At 36.3% G+C, this 20,705-nt stretch overlaps 1 protein-coding gene across 13 annotated transcripts in view; it reads right to left on the reverse strand.

Moving 5' to 3' along the window:
- PLEKHA7 (pleckstrin homology domain containing A7) overlaps window positions 1-20,705 on the reverse strand; it is a 139,079-nt gene that overhangs the window by 23,940 nt on the left and 94,434 nt on the right. For 10 of the 13 annotated variants that reach the window (XM_085224227.1, XM_085224222.1, XM_085224229.1 and 7 more), the window contains 5 exons: window positions 18,066-18,244; window positions 15,594-16,079; window positions 9,800-10,316; window positions 7,655-7,741; window positions 5,347-5,400 (listed from right to left, as the gene is read on the reverse strand). In XM_085224227.1, coding sequence (XP_085080353.1) covers window positions 5,347-5,400; window positions 7,655-7,741; window positions 9,800-10,316; window positions 15,594-16,079; window positions 18,066-18,244 — 1,323 coding nt within the window. Of the gene's footprint in view, window positions 1-5,346; window positions 5,401-7,154; window positions 7,275-7,654; window positions 7,742-9,799; window positions 10,317-15,593; window positions 16,080-18,065; window positions 18,245-20,705 lie in introns of all 13 variants that reach the window. The other 3 variants (XM_085224233.1, XM_085224223.1, XM_085224226.1) reach the window with 3 other exon arrangements.

The following is a 20,705-nucleotide window of genomic DNA, read 5'->3' on the forward strand; positions in this document are numbered from 1 at the left end:
AAAAATGTAATCAGAAAAGATTATCAGTAATACTGTGCTGTTTAATTATTCTTGGAGTAGCTTAAAACAGTACAAAATAGCATAATCCCATTTGTCTGTGGTTACAAATGTCCTGTTCCTGCAAAACCTAACAGTTTTATCTCTTTGCTTTTAATAACTTTCTTGAGCCCGTGGGGACTTAAATAGTTCTTTTAGAACGTTCAACTGCAAGATAGCAGCATTAATCGATGACTGAAATATACCTTCCTGGCATCTATTTCATTCTACAAAGGACGGTCTCTTCCATACCACAGGGCGAATTTTATTAAAGACAGACTGCTATAAAACTGCAGGGTGAAATTTAAATGTCATTGATCTATTTTGATATGATTATAATATTTCTAATTTCTCATTCCATAAATCACTGTTTCCATATTCCATTTCTCACGAGATTACCTCCTCACGTAACTTAGTTTTTAAATTAATCCAGGCTGTACTATACACACTTCCTACCTTCCAGCAAGCCTAAGATGAAGGCATGTCTACCTCTGTAGAAAAGTTTATTACTTCCAGTGTTTATGTTTGACATTTTTGATGAATAAACAAAGCTAAGAGAATGGTCACATAGTACGGCTCATGAATTGTACAATTTTAAAAGCCTAACTCAGTTAGAATACCAATTAAAAGTATTCTAATTGAATAAGTAAAGATCCATTAAATCAAATACTACCTTACCAAAGAAACACCTGGTACTGAGAAGTACAGTGCTCAGATACACGCAAGAATATAAGAAAAGATCACCTAATTATTGTATTGAATAACATAAGTGGTAAAGTTATTTTTTGTTGTTTGAAATGGTAGGGATATTAGTTTTTGTTGTTGCGCTTTTGGTTGGTGTGGTTTTCTTTGTTTTACTTTTTTTAGTGGGAGAGAAACAGTTTAATATTTTCTGACTGGCTTAAGTCTGCAGACTTAAGCAACACAACTTCCTAATTAACTTAATGGGATCACACTTGATTTCTTAAAGTAATTATTTTTTACTGCAAGTGGAAATCAATCTTTGATACAACTTCCTTTTTCATTTCGCTATATGAGTTATTTTCAGATAAACTACATTTAAGACAGGATTACAATAACTATTGATGTTTAATATCTCCTCCCCTTTGACTGCAGGCTCCATTGACATACTTATTGTGGGATTTCACATGGAGAAAGTTACACATTTATTACTTCCCCACTCCAAAATCAAAAAGCATTTCACTGTCTCTCAAAAGTTATGTTTTGGTTTTTAAATATTTTCAACAGTAAATACGTTTAAGAAAAATCCTGTCTTCCAAAGGTACTAAATGGAATTGTTCAAGTGCTAGGTCCTATGCATAATAGTAAGAAATAATTACATATAGGAAGAAATGTCAACGTGTCCAAGTAATAACAAATAATAATTTTATTACCCGCAAACTGATAGAATGCAAAAGCCTTTTTCAAAGCAACGAAGTTAACACAAAAACACAGTCTACCAATTCTGAAGACTTAAAATTAGATAATCACAGCTATACAGATTTTGTTGATTTTCAAGCAGTATGAGAACATAATGAAGATTCAGCATGCTTTCACACTTTCCAAATTACATATCAGTCTTGCTGCTTGACACAATCATTTTCATGATTGACAAAATGAAACCAAACACTGAGGTCAGCCATAACTTCACATACAGACTCCAAAAGGCAGTGGGGGAACAAAGAAGAAAAAGAAAACAAAAAATAATCTTACAGGAAGTTCTACTGTTTGCTATAAGACACCTGCAAAAGCCAGAATACGTACACATTGACTGCTACTTTAAAAAGCAATGGGATGAACGCATTTTGGATGCAAGCAATCTTACATGTATACTGGAAAGTAACCCCTGTGCTGAGTTCTTCAGCACTTTGTAAATCATGTTGATCAGAGGTCCATTATTTTCTATCTGTTTTAAACACAAGTTTGAACAATAGCTTGTTATAGATGTAAAGACTGAAGAAACAAAACCTTAGCATACAAAACTCCATGAGCAGCAGCAACTTCTTCTTTCACACATATCCTCAAGGTTTAGAATCTATATATTTTCCCATTACGGAACTATAGTTAGATACCTATCAATGTTATCATTTTCAGTAGATCATTCATCCAACCATAAGACTTTTGTGTTTTTTTACTTTCGCAAAGCACACATACCAACACACAACACAGTCACAGTTTAACAAGTGCCAGGGATAATGGCAAGACATTTTCTGTCACAAAGAGCGTAACAACTCTTGTAACACGAGCTCTATGCTGATAACTGGAGAGACGTAGTCAAACCCTTTGTGAAGGAAGCCATCAGAACCGCACTCACACTTACCATTACTCCCATAACAAATACCTGCCGTGCAGCATTTCCTTAGATACCTGCGTGGCACAACCTTGTACCAGCAACCTCTTCCAACAGCAGTACAAACAAAATGGCTTCATGCGTGGCTGCAGAAGAATGAAGCAGCACCAGTCCTGAACAACTGGAGGGGGACCCAGATTGGCTTAGAATGGTTGCACAGCATATACTTAGAAGCACAAACTTTGCACTTGAGCAGGCCATATTCATTCATGTTTTGTGCAAGTCTCCCAAATAGTTTACAGACATTCCTGAAAGTGCAACCGCCATCCACAACTTCTTTAGCCTGATTGAAACTTATTTCATTGTCTTGGAAAGGGGAAAAATCTTTCCCTGATTGTGTTCCACCTTTGTTTGCAGCATCATCTCAGAGATTTGTGGGGAAAGAATTTTTCACTCACTATTTCTGCTCTTCTTATACAGGGTCACACCTTTCCACCTTCATTTAAGGGATTTTAAAAAAGCCATAACACACGCGTGGAAATCCATGTGCAGGAAAAGCATGGTTGTGTTATAGCATAGAGATACAACATCTCTGTCATGTCCTACGTACCTTTGTTTTGTAAGTGAAAAAGGATAGAAGACCCTGGCATTTCTTTTAATGTCAGAACTAGTTTGCATGCAGGAGAAAAATCCTGACATTGATTAATATTTGTAAAGCATATTTATTTCACTTATACCACTCTTATGACAAAGCACTGTAATGCTGAACAATACCATCATAGTATTAACATCAAAATATTTCTAAGACAATATTTTTCAGCTTTTAAATAATCAAAAATAGATCAGTAAAGTAGGATAAGACTGAGGTTTCTCTGGGGACAAAACATCTGACTTATGACAAATTACTAAATGCCTTGCAAGGAGTTATTGCCACCTGTTTTAATACTGTGGCAGGAATTATGTAGTTAATTAAATGTTTAATCGCTATTCCATGTTGAAAAGTTATATCTCAAAATATCTAGGAAGAAATATCTTCAGAGATAATGAAGTAAAAACGTTTGGCTTCAGCTCTAAATTTTTTAATCCTATTTGAAATTGTTTCATCAGAGTAGATCCAACTCAAAGGCCAGTGAAGTCAAAATTGATGTTTGAAATAAAGGGTATTATATCTAAGCCTTCAGTGTCTTCAATGAAAGGCACCCTGTATACTAATCATGAATTCACAATATTCCACCATTATCCATTTGTAATTTGCTTTGTTTCATTGATACACTAACTTTCCTCATACTGTGAATTCAATAATTTATGCTTAGTGGCAACGCACAAATGCAGTAAGAACACAGACACCTACTCAAATTTCACAAGATCATTTTAATCTCTCAGCACCCTGATCTAAATTTTACATTTTCAGATCATCAGCAAAAGAAGGTTATTCTTTTGAGCATGAAAATAGCTGAGAAAGAAACAGTCACCTTCAAAAATTATATCATTCTTATGGAACCTCACTTGACACTGACTGGCAAAATTTGTCAGAAGGAAACTCAAAGTAATATTACGTTTCTTCTTGCAGAAAGATCAGGTTGCCCCCGTACATTTTTTTTTCTGGCTAATTTTGGTAGGCACAAGGGGAGCTCTCAGGGCCAAGCAGCTCTTCATACCTTGGCTGCAACAAATCAATCTGGAGGGAATCCACTAAAAAGTTAACAACCCATCCTATTAATTTCTCTAAGCACCTAACCTTTATATATATATATCACTTGTAACAGTGAAAGTCATTGCTTTAGGATGGACAGAATACTGTACTTATTCATGACCTGTCAAATTGTAGGACCTCCTAAATTGAAATGTCACAAAACTCAGCCAAAGGCTTGGGATGCAGTTACATTTGGCACAGCCAAGAACACATCAAGAACAAGGCCTGAAGTGAAACACATCCAACTGATTTTACATTTGTACGTTCATGACTATAACAGCTTATATATGTGATCATCTACATAGACCGCAAATATGATGCAATATATATATCTGGATTGCTAATATTTTCCATTGATATATTTGGTTGTATATTCAATCATGCAAGCAGCAGATGAAATTGAAGTTGCCATACTAGTGATCCCGGCAGCTGATTAGTGGCACATAGGCAAAGCCTCTTGGCATCAGTGATAACTACAGACAAATAAACAAGGATAATAGGGTGTCAAACTTCACCTTTATTTTCAGAAACACCATATGATTTGAATATGGTAAGACATGCTACACAGCATAGAATGAGGTAGATTGCTTTATTAAGCAAAATCACTGATTATGCAGTTTGATTTTTTTCCTTCAAATACCTGGTATCAAGAACTTTCAAATTGTCAACTATCAGATGTATCAGATACAGAAGTAATTTCATTTAGACAGATATTCTGATGCTGAACACCATATTATATTTTTATTTTATCTTTAGGAAATATCACCTATTATTACATGGGCAAATTGTATGTATGCATGAATGAATATATAGGTCTGATATATAGATCTCTTAGCCATCAGAACATGAAAACGACAAAAGCTTCCAATTAATCACCACATTTTCACAAAAAATGCATTATAAATATAGCCTATTATAAAAACAGGAGAAAAGTCAGCTTGTGTAGATTTAAAGAGAAAAAGCTGAATTGAAATGACTTCTCTCTTAACTTAGAGGAGCTGACTTCATATTGGCTCTAAAGCAACAGCAAAAACATTTTGAAGCAGTTTGTAATCTTATTTATTTTAAATCCACAAAATACCACCCATCTGAAGTACTCGTGATGCAAATTCTAACTAGAAATCAAAGTATCAACATTTTTTTCAGTTTCCATGTCTGCTCTATAGCTACTACTATAAGCACACACTATTTTAAGCACAGCGATAGCAAAAGACACAGAGTTTCAGTCTCTGAAAGAAAAATTATTCCAAAACCTGTAGGTGTAAAGATGGCACACAAAGACAGCTAGGTTATAAAATAATGGAAGTAAACTTTTATGGAAGCTTACCTTCAGATCTAAATACTCCAAATCCTTTTTCAACTGGATATAAGTGTCATCAGCCTTCGGGTAAGTACATAGAAAAAAAATAAAATACATTTGAAGGTTTGAAAAAGTAACTTCAAAATAGATTGTATATACAAAGAAAATGATGAAAAAGTAAACAAAATGACAGAGTAGGAAGAACATCAAAAGCACATTTGCTCCACCAGCATATTGCTATTTACAGCTGAAAAAATGGGCAAAATATTTCCTGAGATCATTACTACCTCATGTCCACTCTTTGAACAGACTAATAGAATACTAATGCTAATAGGATACACAACTACACAAACAATACATTTTCATGTATTTTTTTCAAGACCAATTTCTGCTAGCTATCCCTTCATTGAAAAGATTATGGAGTTGTCCTCCAGCATAATATATCTCTGGGAGAAGTCTTCTAACTAACTGAATGTCACATATAAATAGAAGCCTGTATATAGAAATCATTAGAACACTTTTTGATCTGGTTTCACATACATTTTAAGATAAGCACTTCATTTAAGAAAGGCAAGAAGTAAGCTTCATGAATAAAATACTAAGATCTCACTCATGATTGGAGAATCCATTTCACTTTAAGTGATAGCATTCAACTTGATCCCTCCTTTTCAGTGGCTCACCCCAACTGTTGTCAGCTTAGTCAAATAGGTACATTCAACTAGTAGTATCTTCCTTAGGATCATTTCAAGAAAAGCATACACAGACGTCATTTGAAAGTTACTTCTGTTTCCTAAGAGGTATTTGTGATACATAATGAAGTAAAACTTAACTGCTACAGATGGACTTGGTAAGAAACCAAAATTCCTACTACAGTTCTTGCTGAAATTCTGACAATTTCCTATTCTGAGTTCACTAGAAATCAGACTAAAAGAAAAGTACAACTAAACCTTTCTCAAGCTTGTGCCAACAAGACTGTGTATTTAAAAAAGGAAAGAAAACCCTTGCTGTAGTGAAATCAACACACTACACTTACATTTCTTTAGAGACCATCACCTAAATTATTGTCAAAGTACCTTTTGAATCTGCCAGAGGATTTGACTTGAAAGTATGCCCATTTTTAAGGAGAAGTCCCTATTATTATAGACCACCTTAGTGCAATTGTTCTGTAGGTGAGGTAAGAAAAGTAAACTTTTCCAAATTAAAAAAACGCCTTGAATTTTAGGCCAGTATAAAGTCTTCACCAATTACAAAAAGAGTCACCATGTTTTATTCCTATTTTTGAGGCTCTAATATAAACCAACGTGCTCTTCAAATACATTCGTTTCATCCCACATTGAAGTTTTGTACATCAATGCAATCAAGAGCACCGTTCATGGTTTAAGGTGCCCACGAATGCTTGTGAGCTAATGTTCACCTGCAGAACTGATAGTTACAAGATCATATGAAGGTACAAACTGGCTGATGCATTTTAACTTGCAGGTGAGGCAGCATGTGGTACAGGGAGCCAATCTCACCATGAAAGCAGCACAAAGAAATGGTGTTGTTGTAGAATGAGCATATCTAATCTTGTAACACACATTTCTGAAAACGCAGCATTTTCAGAAATAGTACAAAAAGGAAGTATACATAACACTTTGAAACATATGCACTGGTACTGTGTAGATTCAAATGCTTATTTCTGACAGCAAGAATAGCAAAGAAAAACTGCAAATGATCTGGGCATTGCAGAATACCAGAGAATGGGCAAGGAAGCACAGACCCAAGCATGCCACTGACGAAGCGTTTGCAGAGTCACAAAATGTCATACGGTACAGATGAACCAAGCAGCAGCTGACCTGATAGGTGGAATTAGTTGGCAAGTGCTGCAGTAATTGTGCGATTGTGTAATTTCGTATACTAGCCAACTTAGCCTGATGTCTCCTTAATCGAATGAGAAGCAATGTTAGCTCTTCAGGCTGCAGGTATTTAGACACATTGTAAAGAGGAAATTAGCAGTCTTCAGGAAGAGTAACTGTAATTATGTTTTTCACCTCAGTGCCCAGAAAGCAGTTACTTGACATGGTTAAGCAATTATTTCATTAACTCTGCATTTGGTCAAATAAACATAGTAGAAGTTGAATCCTGTAATAATAGCTCACTCCTGTTCACACGGAAATAAGAGCAAAATCCCTACAGGCTTTATTATTCCTACACACTGCTTAAGTTCAAGTTTCACATTCAAGTTATTTATGTTTTAATTAATGAAAAAAAAACAACTAGGAACGAGCAGGATTTTAAAACTTAACTACAACACAACGATGACACGAAAGGCAGAGAAATTGCTCCTTCAACTTACCGACTTGCCATGCAAACTTGGTGCGCTCACAGTATGGGTCATGTAGCCCATAGCTGGCATCGAGCGTCGATCAATGTGAGTTGAGCTCTGTAAGAAGCCCCAGGCAGAAATATAAGCATAGTCTCAAGTGAGATGTATGCTGTACTTGAGGGAGCATCCTGAAGATATGCACCTCTGCTATAAATTTTCTGTTCGAATCCAAGCCATGCTTAGATCATGGGCCAGCCAGATCCTCCAGTAATTATGCAGAACGTATAAATGAACAAATACAACAAATGTAGAACCTGTGATGCTGGACAGGGCAGTGGATTCTGGCAGCACAAGCAGCTTCAGAAGCATGTGCAAAGCTGTCTTCACCAAGTCAAAAAAACACTCAAAATTTCACACGCACACACACGTAATGTCTTCCAGAGAAAATCTGCTTGGCTTAACACCTTTAAATAGCAGGCTCGTACACCATACAGTAACAACTGTGAGTGTCCTCCTTTAGCTATGGAACAGTTCTCCACTGCTAAGCCACTGACAGGAGTGACACCTTGTGGCAAGAGGTCCATTAATACCAGGTTGTATTAAGTGATTTCTTCTGTCTCTTTCTGCTTATGCTGTAAGTACCCATTTCAAATCCGTTCCTCCATCTTTCCCTTAATGCTAAGCTTTTATGGCTGTCTTAAAGGCAGACCAAATGTCTGACAATTTATTTTTATTCCTGTCTGAATCTCACTGAATGCTGTTTTGTTCTGTTGTTTTTTTGTTGGTGGTTTTTTGTTTTGTTTTGTTTTTTGGTGGGTGGAATTAAAGTGTTCCATTGAGGGGGAGTATCACAAACTTCTGTAGACAGATACATTTAAATGTAAAATGATGCTGTGTGCTTACATACAAGAACACAAACATTTTTCCTCAAGAAACCTCTGCAGAGAAATTTGGCAGTGAAAATTTTGTTTTCATATATGGCTTCATATAAAAATCAATGTGACATAAAAAGAGTTTTATGAGTAAAATTTATGCAGCTACACCACACAGGAAGGAAAGAGACTACTAAACATTCCCTCATAGAGGATGTAATACTGCTTCAATTTCAATGTAGAGAAACTAATGTCTGATATAACAAGAGTTTATAATTTTCAGTGCTGCACATCACCAAACTGCTTCATTTCCCAACTCAGAATTATAAATCCAGAGATGCTGAAAGACATCTGACAGCTACACAGCATATACTAGGAAAAATCTGCTGTGCATGATGAAGTTGGCACATAACTGAAATTCAGTCCTGAACTCACGCTGAGTTTGTGAATGTACAAGACTCTTTCTTGGCAAATACTTTCCCCAGCAGAGCTCATGTTTGAGGTTAAAGAATTGGCTGAATGCAGAGGCTTTTATTTCCACTTATTCCATTGTAAGTCCTACCACGACAAGCAAGTTCTACATTGATTCAATCCTTAATTTCCCTAGTTTCCTCAGAAAAGTAGAGCCACACAAAATACTGGGTGAAAAAGCCTCTGTCATCTCTGGAGAAGAGGTTAAAAAATGCCTACAGTCAACCACACTTAAATTCTGCAGAAGGTTAAAGTTTAAGACCAATTCTACCTGATTGTAGTTAGTCCAGAGCTACCAACTCTGCAAAGCATATGAACTGTCAAACGCATGAAAAAAAAAAATAATGATGCTTTCAGCTGTAACTACAAACTGGATTAGCTATACGACCAAGTATACAAGCAAAAGGTTAAGAGAAAGTAGAATGGCAAACACTTAAAGCCACAGCCATAAGTATAAATCAAAGATGTGTTCATCCTGCTGTCTTTTACATTGTTCTCCACACTATTCATTGAAACACTATAATTTGTATATATTTTATATATACACACCTCCCACGTTTTGAATGAAAATATTCCAAGTCAGTATGATGAGTCACTAATTTGCCTTTCCAAACACACACACACACACACATACACACACACACACACACACACACACGAATCTGAGATAACCACAAAGATATGAGTTTTAGGAGAAAATTACCCATTGTGTTAACTCTCACAGCTTGCAAGATCTTTCAGGCAGGATGCAACAAAAATTACTAAATTAAACAATCTATATATGACACTACATGTAAAACAGCTTGAAATTATTGTTATGCTGCATACAAACCTTTAGAGCATTACTTCGAATCTTCCTAGGTGATCCAGTGAAAGGACTGTCTACAGTCTGTCTCTCGTCAGATGGTTTAACCGTAAGCCTTTCTGCAGGAGTGTGTGGTCTCCTCGGGAGAAAGCTTTTTGGAGGTCCAGGTGGAGGAATATCAGATGGAGAAGGTGGAACAGATATTGATCGTGGAACATCCAATGAACTTTTTGACTTACCCCGATCAATAAAATCCGAAGAGCCTACATAAAGCGGGGCAGTGGGGCTGCCATGCTTAAATTGCTGTCTCTGCTGCCACTCATAAAGCTGCCAAACAGTTCCATCCTTATTTGCTTTCCTTTCCTCCTGGGACATCTTCAGGTGGCTAACACGATCTTGTGCATACTTGTAGTCACTCGGCAAATTGCGACTCGGTGGCGGTGAGCTCCCTGAAGGCTGCCTGGTATTCTTTGGCAAAGTGTGATAGTTTTCAGAAAAAGGTGGATTGGGACCCTGACGTGTGAGAGTCAGATCAGAAGCAAGGCTGGGAAGGGGGGAAAGAAAAGAGTAAAACTTTAGCATACAAGCAGGAGTGGTTGATAAATAAAAATTATAGTAGAAGAAAAACAAAACAAACTCTGGGATGACATTAGCTACAGGACTCTAGACAGAGAATTCCTTCAAAAAGAGTTCACAGAAACATTAATAAAGTTAATGAAATCTACCCTACACAAAAACATTACACTGAATTCACGTATGGATGCAAACAGTATAAAGAGAGGCTTTTAATTATGTCTAACTTGAATGACCTAGTAGAGATAATCATTAGGGACAGCTGCATTACCTTTACTTAGACCAAAATGAGTGTCAAAACACAAAGAAAGAAATTACTGTTAGTTTTAAAGAGAAAGTCTGCAAATTAAAAGCATTTTTTTTTCCAAAAGCCTCCTCACCACCAGGTGGTGCAGTCTGCAAACAGCAAATACAAGCTTGTTGCAAACAATTACCTGCAATGTGAGAAGAAATCTCACTCACCACAGAATGAGTGTCTTATACATTTTTTGCTTCATTAACATGAATAAAAATTAAGAATGAGCTCCAAGTTCCCAGGTCAGTATGATTTACTTTCATCTGATCAAGTGCTATGAGTTCTACTACCATTTTAAGCAGCACAAGGATGAGCACCAAAACTCATTGACAAACTAGAATATAAACAGAGTCACTACATCTTGGTATTAGTGCTGAAGTCATAATGCTCCCAAAACTCTAGAAATCACTCTATATCCACCAAGAGATTTGAGACAGAATTGGGGGAAAGTTTTGATAAGGTGTACTTAAAAGCAGGAGAGGGATCTAAGTCAAAATGTTTCCATAGCCTCATGCACAGGAACCTGCTTGTCTCCTTTCTCATTCGACCACTAAACATTTATGAGTTTCCTCCTTGCAGTCACTCATCTATTGCTTTAGCATTCCCAAACAGGAAACCATTCTGCTACATTTGCCAGAGTAACAATACAAACAAAAACAAACAAAGTCACTCACACACATACACATACACACACACATACACACAAATCAACTCACAAACAGAAACAGCAAACAAAAAAACCCAAACTCAGAACAGATTCCTTGCTTCACTTAGAGGCTTCACTCTCTGCATGAGAATGAGATCTGGTACAGAGAGAACTGCAGGAATTCCATGCCAACAAAAGGGCAGGATGAAAAGGAGCATCTTTGTCCAGCATCCAGGAATAAGAGAAGCATAGCTGAAGCAGGAAGAAAAAGAATTGATATCCGTAACTGTTTCTCAATAGCTGCCTCTGTGTGTTTCTACTTGAAGGATTTGGCATTGCTGGACTGTGTTGAAATGCTACTCTTGAGAAGGTCCACACAGTTACTTATGAGAAAGCAGAATAACTGCTGTACGTTGCACAGAGGATTACAAATTCTTAAAAGCTCTGCTTTCTCACATGTTACCTAGAATTCCAAAATACAGGTAAAACATGCAGGTAGGCTGGAACAGAGGCAACTCAAAAAATCAGCATTTAGTGGTCAAGTAACCTCCTCTGCACTACTTTGTATATTTCAAGCTGCCAATTCTTTCCATGTGAAGATCAAAGCAGCTGTTTTCTCTAGATAGAACTGTAGATAGAAATTTTCTCTAGATAGAAATGAGAACTGAGAAAACTAGGAGAAGCAAAAGCTTCAAAAATACATTTTAGACAGGCATGAAGGTGACTTTCCTGTGGAGAAAAAAAAAAAAAAAAAAGGCAGAGGCTCTTCCAAAAGCCAGTTGTTCCTATACTCCACCCTAGTGAAGTCCTCACAAAGCCACCACCAAGTTCTGGTATGCTGCAAACCATCCTTTGTCAGTTATGCTCTAATCAGTCACAAAAGGGTGAGGCGTTCAGATGAGCAGGAGTTACTGTTAGTCAATGAAGTCAACAGGGCTAGCAGCTGTAGGAGCAGAAGTAGCCTGAAAACAAAGATCCCAAGAGTTCTTTTTTTTTTTTTTTTGGGGGGGGGGGGAGGGAATCCTTTATTTCTAGGGGAAAAAAAAATAAAATCTGAGAGGAATTAAAAACAGTTTGGATGAAAGCCATGCTTCAAGCAGTAGGAAGCACTGACTTTATGTAATACTTCAGCCATGCTATAAAAAAAAGTTGCACACTGCATGGAGAAAGTCATGCTGCCTTGATGCAACTGCCTAGATACAGGCAGGCTGTAATTTCTCATCACATGAAGTAGGGACAAGCCTCCAGCTAAGACAACAAATAGGTTTTAGTCAGGTGGGACATCTGCTACACAAGATTTCAGACCCTTAAAAATAATGTGTTATATAAAAACAAGCACCAATATGACATACAAATTTCTAGAAAAGGGAAGGAACGATGTCCTCAAATAACTCAAATTACTCTATTATGAACAGTGAACAATGGCTTCTCTCAGAGACCAACAGTAAAACGCACAGAAGTAGATAATCTTTAGACTCTCATTCTCTTGAATGATAAGGTATAAATAATCTAAATCTAAAAAGGAAAGCAGACAGTGAAGAGTGAAAAAAGGGCCTGATGCCATATTACGAGACTATTTACCATGGAAGTTGTTCAGGATCAGCAGTGGGAAGCAATTACACAGACAGTATTGTAAAAAGCAGATAAATGTCCAAAAGAAAACAAATACCATTATTGGAAACACCATGTGAATTCATGAGAATACACAGAAACTAACAAAGACATGTAATGTTTCTTCCTTAACCAACTCAGGAAGGAACACAAAGTTCTGCACAAGAAAGTATGTTTAATATTGAATTACCGTATTTGCAAAAAATAAAAAAAAAAAGAAAAAATTCTTCAACATGACTTTATTTTGTTCAGAAATCTTACACTTATTTTTATCAGATGAATTTTTTTTTGTTAGTAAATTTTTTTTTGCAAGTAAATAGTGAATTCTCTACATCTACCCACGCACTGAAATCCAGTCAGAGACTAGTAATTTCTAGATAGCTGTTTTGTTGGCTCTGACTTTCAATTATTTAAAATGCCTTTCAAGCTTCCTTCCAAACTCTGTATTTCTCCTGAAGGCTGAGATGAACCTTACTGAAGTAGCCTATTGAAGAGAGCAGAGAGGGTTTGGGTGACAGTGTTGGACCACAGTGCATCTAACAGTTAGCCATTAAGGAGAGATGCATCTCTAAAAGTGACTGACAGCTAACATCTGTTAGCTTAGCAAACAATTCTGAGTGCTTTATAAAAAGAGGAAGGAAAATATCTATTTGAAAGATCTAAATATCTATACAAAGAGTGCAACTCCTGCAAAGAATTACTGAAACAGCTGATGTATTTGTATGAGGTACATAACTAAGAGAGCTCTTTCTTGTCATAATCAGCTTGCTGGCAAACACTGCATCTTTATACACCTCAGCCAGGAGAAGAACTGTACTCAGTTTGTGTTCAAAAATTCTGAAGACTAAGTCCTAAGAGGTTCTTTATTTGCAACATTTCAGTAACCATGAAGCAATAAGAAATTAAGTGCTCCACTCGTGGTAAAAGCAAAATGGAAATTCACTGAAATGATCAACTCTATTTTAAATTTCTATATCCTGAAATCAGGAGTACATCAGACAACTGTCATACCACTTATAAACATCAGTTCAGTGCACTGCAACAGCCTCAAAAGACACCACATATAAGACTGAGCCATTAATCTCTGAGAAATAACATGCAATTCAGATGCAAAGAATATAATGCCATTTGTCAGGGGAAGACAAGGAAAACAAGGTGACCTGAGCTAAAACACAATGGAAATAAAGCTTGTATAAATTACTAAAAGATACAGATTTTGGTTACATCACTGCAGTTACACCCATGAAGGCTCACTGCATGTTTGGCAGTGCCAGCTGAGGCAGCTGGTTTTATCTAGGGCACCTACAGCAGCACCACCACAGCACTGTGCCTGGTACACACCCCAAGTCAATCTTACTGGAAAGAGCAGTAGGGGAGAAAACAGAGCTTACTTCTATATCAGTCAAGGCTGTTCACTGCCTACACTTCAGATGTGAAAAGCACCAATGAAAATTTCATTCAGCACTGGGTAATTAGCTGGATAGCTTTCTGGATCACTTTAGACTGAAACCTCTGTGCACATACAGAACAAACACACCAAATCCTTTCTTTCCCCCATTAAAGTTGCATTTTTTCAGGAAGCACTGACAAGCTAAGCAAATAAAAAGAGATGTAAACTGACTCTAGCATTCTAAAACAACATTAAATTATACTGGGAAGCATAAAAGCTTCTTTATAGGTAATCCCAAAGGTAAGAGTAGAAGAATGGACTTCCAAACAGAATTAGCAAGCCTTGAATTTCTCACTGGATCTATAATGACAAGCATTAAGCTCAGTAACTATTAAAAAAAGTCCAAAATGTTTTTTCCTCCTAAAATCATATGCAAGTATCTCCCATTGTTCTATATTACAATTAGATATTTCTTAAAATTTAAGACAGTAATTCAGACAGTTACCCCTATCTGCCTCACATGCAGCGCAGAGCCCAGCTGTGTTTCTTGCCACTTGACCTAAATTGACATCTGACACATATAACCATCACTCCATCCCCATGCACTGGTGATGCAATTGAGAGACTTCCAAATTCCAAAAGTGCATTCCAGCTTTCAGTACAATTTATGTAATTTTCAGGGACTGAAAAGGGAAAAAAGAATCCTGGAGACCATGAGAGCATCCTAGGATTTTTTCATTAACTAAATGAACAGAGACTTTTCAATATGTGACATGCACATTAACCACAAATGCAGCAATCTGATGTATAGAAACAAATGGATGTTAGGAAGAGGAGCATAAGAAAAAGCAGCATTCTATTTTTGTTTTGCTTTCAAGTGGAATGATAATCTATATTTCACCTTCCATAGATGTTTATGAATAAGAGATAACTGAAGTCTCCATTTCCTTTTCTTACTCCTCTATTTCAGCAAATAAATTGCAAAGGAGTTTTAAGTATCAACAGTGATGAAAACCTGTGTTGCTTTTTTTTTTTTTTTCTTTTTAAGGGCACTCTAATCTCACCTTTTTAATTTACAACATAGTGACAACATTAGAGGAATTTGATTAGCCAATCCTATATTGACTTTCCCATGAGATAAACACTGAAAAATACCATTGTGCACTAGAAAAGAGAAAGCAAGTTTTGTTATATATTGCCTCTGTATTGTTCCAGTTTGCACCAAATATATTTCAAATGCATATTTTCCTTTATATTAGGAACATTCTCTTTGGCAGTCTATTTACAGACAGGGCCTATTACTAACCTTTTTGTATCTCCTTTTTGGACTTTTACCCAGTGCTCCACTTGAGCCATATTACTTTTTCTTTGAATCTGTTTATCTGGATTTGTCCTGGGAACAAACCCTCTTTTATATGAGCTGGTACCATTCTGCTCCACTAGGCCAGCACTCATACTTAATGAACTAGGAAGCGTTCCATTCTTCTCAACGGGCACAGACTGAGCTACTTGGGATCGTGGTGCATTCGTTAAATCTGGAAATAATGAATCAGCTTCTGTTAACGCATGCTTAGCCTTTCCCTTCTTAGTTTCTAGAGCTTCTTTTCTGTGGATATAACGCTCCTCTTCTTCTTTCTCTCTTCTTATCTCCTCACGCTTATCATATCCGAGCATTTCAGCAGATTTTTGATAACTTTCTTTTGTGTCGGTAATCTCTGCCTTCACACACACTTTACAGGCATCCACATGATTGGCTTGGGGAACAGCTCGTTGATCTGCTTTTTCAGTTTCTCTGAAAAGAAAATATATGTTGGTAATGAACACTGTTTAGCTGTCAGAAGTTGATGCACTCTCGTTAATATTTTAGAAAGGATAGAGAAGGTGCTTTTCTAGCTAAGTTGTACTGAATTTGACAGATGTTAAGATAGATATGGCCAACAAAACTCAAGTTATTATCCCAGTTAAATGAAAGTTACCTCTGCAGAAATCTTTTATATGCAGCTGTAAAATTACTGAAAATATTAATACTGCATGAAAATTGTTCAACTTGTGTAATACTACATACATATAACTACAGAAAAAGATATCTTCCTATCCTAGGAAGCACAGAAAGCCAAAAAACAGAAAACCAATTGCTAACTGTGCATTTTAAAGTAAAAAAAAAAAAAAAAAAAAGTCTTTCATATATTCATAGATGCCCTAGGGACTAGTATTTTCTGGCAAGAGAACAGACCATCTACATTTGATTTCAGTACTATCATTGTCTACGAAATCTACAATTTTGCTATTCCCAAACAAAGTTAAATTAAATCTTCATTTTCCCTAAAACATGCCATTCATGTTACTTTATCATCTAAATATTTCAAAAGTTCCATACCAGAATTCTTGATACAAAATTTGCAATACGTTACAAAACGTCTAAGGGTCCAAAAAGCTTTACATTGCCTTTGACACACACACACACACATTTCATTTGCCATTTTCTTCATCTCTTTATAGTCATAAACTTCCCTACCTCTAACAGCTTAATAGTAGCATCGATCTCATTTTCTCTAAGCTATGTTCGGTTTCCTTAAAGCTTTACAGAAGGTGGATTTCCAAGTAAATGTCACAAAACAATCGTTTTCACCTCACTCTGATAGCGTCGTAAAGTTAACTGTCTACTAGGAGAGCTCTGAGCAATCTGATCAAGCTCTGGATGTCCCTGCTCATTGCAGGGCAGTTGGATGAGGTGATCTTTTGTTTCTTTCAACTCTAAGAATTCTATGATTCTGTGATGATTAAGGACACTATCAATACTTCTAATGTGCCAGGCTTCCATGATTTTTCTTTCAATTAATCCTATCCTTATAAAGAACATAAAGAAAACCAAGTAACAGGTCTCACATTATTCAAAATTAAAATTAATTCCAGAAAATTTTAACACAAAATCATGTAGTGTGTAAAGGTCTAGAAAGGATGTTAGACTTTTGCTTATATTTTATTATACTTACTAGAAGCAAGCACTACTGCAAGATACTCTGAGAAACTGCATTGTGACATTTCAGTTCTTAGAGTGCCACAGATTAAAAGCAGGGCTACCTCACAGTACAGAGGCTTCTTTCACAAGGGCTCGTATGGAAAGAATCACACCAAAGTCAAAACATAATCGAGAAAGTTATATCAGTTTTAAGAAAAGGGAAAAACTGGAAGCCAACGAAGGCACAGTGCCTCAAGCACTGTTAAAGAACCAAAGTACATCCTCCTTTTAAAACTGCACTTTTTTCTAGACCGAGGAAAACATTTAACTCATACTAAAGGCCATCAAATTAAGCCAGAAATAAGCAAGTTAGTGTCTACATAAATTAGCTAATAAACATAACTTGATGAATTTGTAATGTACTCATTTTAACATTCGTTTCCCACTCAGGAGGGCTCTGACCCTAGTTCTAAACACTCAGCTGAAATGACTCATTGCTTTTTGTTCTTTCCCTTCTTTTACCTTCCTTACAGTTGCCATTTGGCTGTTGCATGCATATGAATTTTTCTCACAAACAATTGTAACTTCAATTCCCTAAAAATACATACATAAAAAAGAAATCTGTGTCATTAAACTGGGGCATACAGTTTATTTGTTGCTAACTAGCTGCTCTACAACAGGAACAAGTTGTTGCAGAAATTACAAAGAACTATTCCTTTACAATTGAAATAAGTTTCATAGTACACAGTTACAAGTTTCCCCTTCAGAAATCACCATCCAGTTTGTTTTCTAAGCTAGGAATTGGCTTATGGAACTTGCCTTCTCAGTGAAGAGCGTGTTTGCATAAGGGCAGCTTGGTTCATAGCCCGAATCCAGCTGTTCATATCCTCCTGGGTATCTGCACTGAAGTAGTACGTCCGCATCCCTGAATGCTCTGCCTGAGAGCCAATAACAGAATTCTTATTATAAATATATGCCCGCATCCCTGTATGGACAGCCTGCCAGAAAAAGAAACAAAAACAAAACAAAGAAATCAACATCAGACAGCACTGCTATCTTCTCCCCAGAATGTTTATTTCAACTTTTCCTGATATCTTTAAAATAAATAAAACTTTCAGCATTCTTTGGCTGAAGTTAGGGTAAAATTATCATCTTGCCACAACTGGCAGCTCTGCGGCAAACACCAACAGCACTCCTTAAATTTTACTGAAATTCTTACCCACTTCTTTCCCACACTATTAGGCTACAAATGCAGCATTTCTGTTTTTCATAGTAGGAACTTCCACTTTTTTAATTTTTCTTAGCTCATATTCCATTTACTGCCAATAACACACAAAACAAATTAAATTTTCACTGAGACATGTGTAAGTGAGCAAACCACCACAGCTTTCTTCATAAAGCAATTCAGTCAGACAAAACACAGACAAAAATTTTTACCATTCAAGCAATTAAGCTGCTTATTTAAGAACTGCTAAGATCTTTTTGTTAAAGCGTGCACTTGAGCCCCTGTATTAGCTGCAAAATCACAAGCCTTACTGATAAAGTTACCAATACAGATGGAATTACCAAAGTGAATAAAATACTGACAAGCATCTCTGCATACCAAAATGTCCCATGAAATTCCACTGAAGACTACAGGTGTTCAGAAATTTCTCTATAAACATATCAAATACCTAAATAGTAGTGCCATGCACAAAAACATGCTTGAAACACGATGTCTGTGCAACTCTAGGCTAGTTGAATTTAATCAAGTGTTATCCGTCTTTGTATAAGGGATAGTATAAACATTACTATGTCATACGACTACATTTCAAGACTAATATTTCCTCCAAATTACTTTGTGGATGTAGTTGCTGTTTAGCACTTCATATGCTCTTCACCATTGTTAACAAAACTAGTAGGAAAAGACTAATTTCCCTACTTTTTCAAAAAGCTGAAGCAAGCATAATCAACGAAAGCTCTTGCAAAAAATATCTAAATAAAATTAATAATTTAAATTGCTTTTAATAAAACTAAACCTGCTATAATATAAAAAGCTAATGGCTGAGACAGCATTTTTTTTTTCTTTTTTGAAGTGGGAAAAAAAAAAATCTGAACAGAAGTCCAAGATTCTCTTCCTGCTTCACAGCCTTTGCTTCCCACCTCCAGTGGCAGATAACAGAATACAAGGTGGTATCTCTCTTTCCACCATTACCTACCTTAACAAAAGGAAGTAGGGTTTACATAAATGAAACAGTAGCTCTGATCAATTCCATATTTAGGAACCAAATGATTTCTTTTCATGCATTTGGCTGATTGAGTTTTTTGGGTTTTCTTTACTGTTGGGAGTCTTCTTGCTTTTCTGCCTTCTTGAATATACCATAAATGTTCCAAAAAAAATTGGTTGGGAAGAACTTAAATCACTGCAATTTATAATTAACATTCAGTGCAAGAACATAGCAAGAAAAGCAGCTCCAGACATAAAAGAAATTAGTGACTTCACAGTTAAACCTTATGACTACACAGTTCCTATATACTCCATTTTGAGTCTAGAGGAGAAGATGCTAGAATACTGAAGTGAAACAACTCTAGACTATATATGCACCACTGCAGAGGACACAGTAGGATCCTAACCTTCATTGGCTACAAGCTTGCTGGAAAAAATACAAACATAGCAAACCAACAACAGGATGTTGGTTAACTAATTGGAGACTGTATACCCCCAGCAATACACGGATTTATTTCACTTGTATGTTATGTTCAACATAATTCATTTGCCTTCCATGCTCCCTTTCAGTGGTGCATAACTAACACAGCTGAAAACATTGCTTAAAAGGCAATGGAGAAACAGAATAAAAACACAAAGCATGTTGCACTATTCTCCTGTAAGAAACTGAAGCTATTGCAGCCAAAAACATTGATAGCTCCAGAAGGGAAAACAGAGATGGCTTGCTGTTACCAACAGACCCGACATCTTGAAGTTTGCAATATATAAAATCAGTTAAAGGAAAATTCTCATACGTTTCAGTTGTAGTCATTTATTAGTAGCATGTCTAATAAGTAGAAAGCCACTTCCTGCTCGTGTCCTGTAGCTGTCACTGCTAGTAGACACAAAACCATTTTATTTTTTATTTTTTGCTTGCTTGTTTTTAAAGCAATAGCTATTAGGATGACTACAGCACATGAACAAGCCTAAAACACAGCACGTGCCACACATATGTAGTACACAACAGGGAAAAGTAATACCAGTACCTATTCATGCATTCAGATGCCTTAACGCGGATAGATTGAGAAGGGAAGCAGTCTCTCTCCCAAAATGCACAGGAGAAATGGACAGTAAACCCCAAAAGCGTATCAATAAAATAAGACAGGGACAAAAAGTTAAGTTAAAATTGTGAAAAGATTCATGCTTCTAAAGAAAATATTCAATAAAAGATTATAGTAATATAAGTATACAGGAATAAGTATCTACAACTGCTA

This window comes from Meleagris gallopavo, chromosome 5 (assembly GCF_905368555.1).
Source record: "Meleagris gallopavo chromosome 5, MGAL_WU_HG_1.1, whole genome shotgun sequence".
Taxonomy (NCBI): Eukaryota; Metazoa; Chordata; class Aves; order Galliformes; family Phasianidae; genus Meleagris; species Meleagris gallopavo.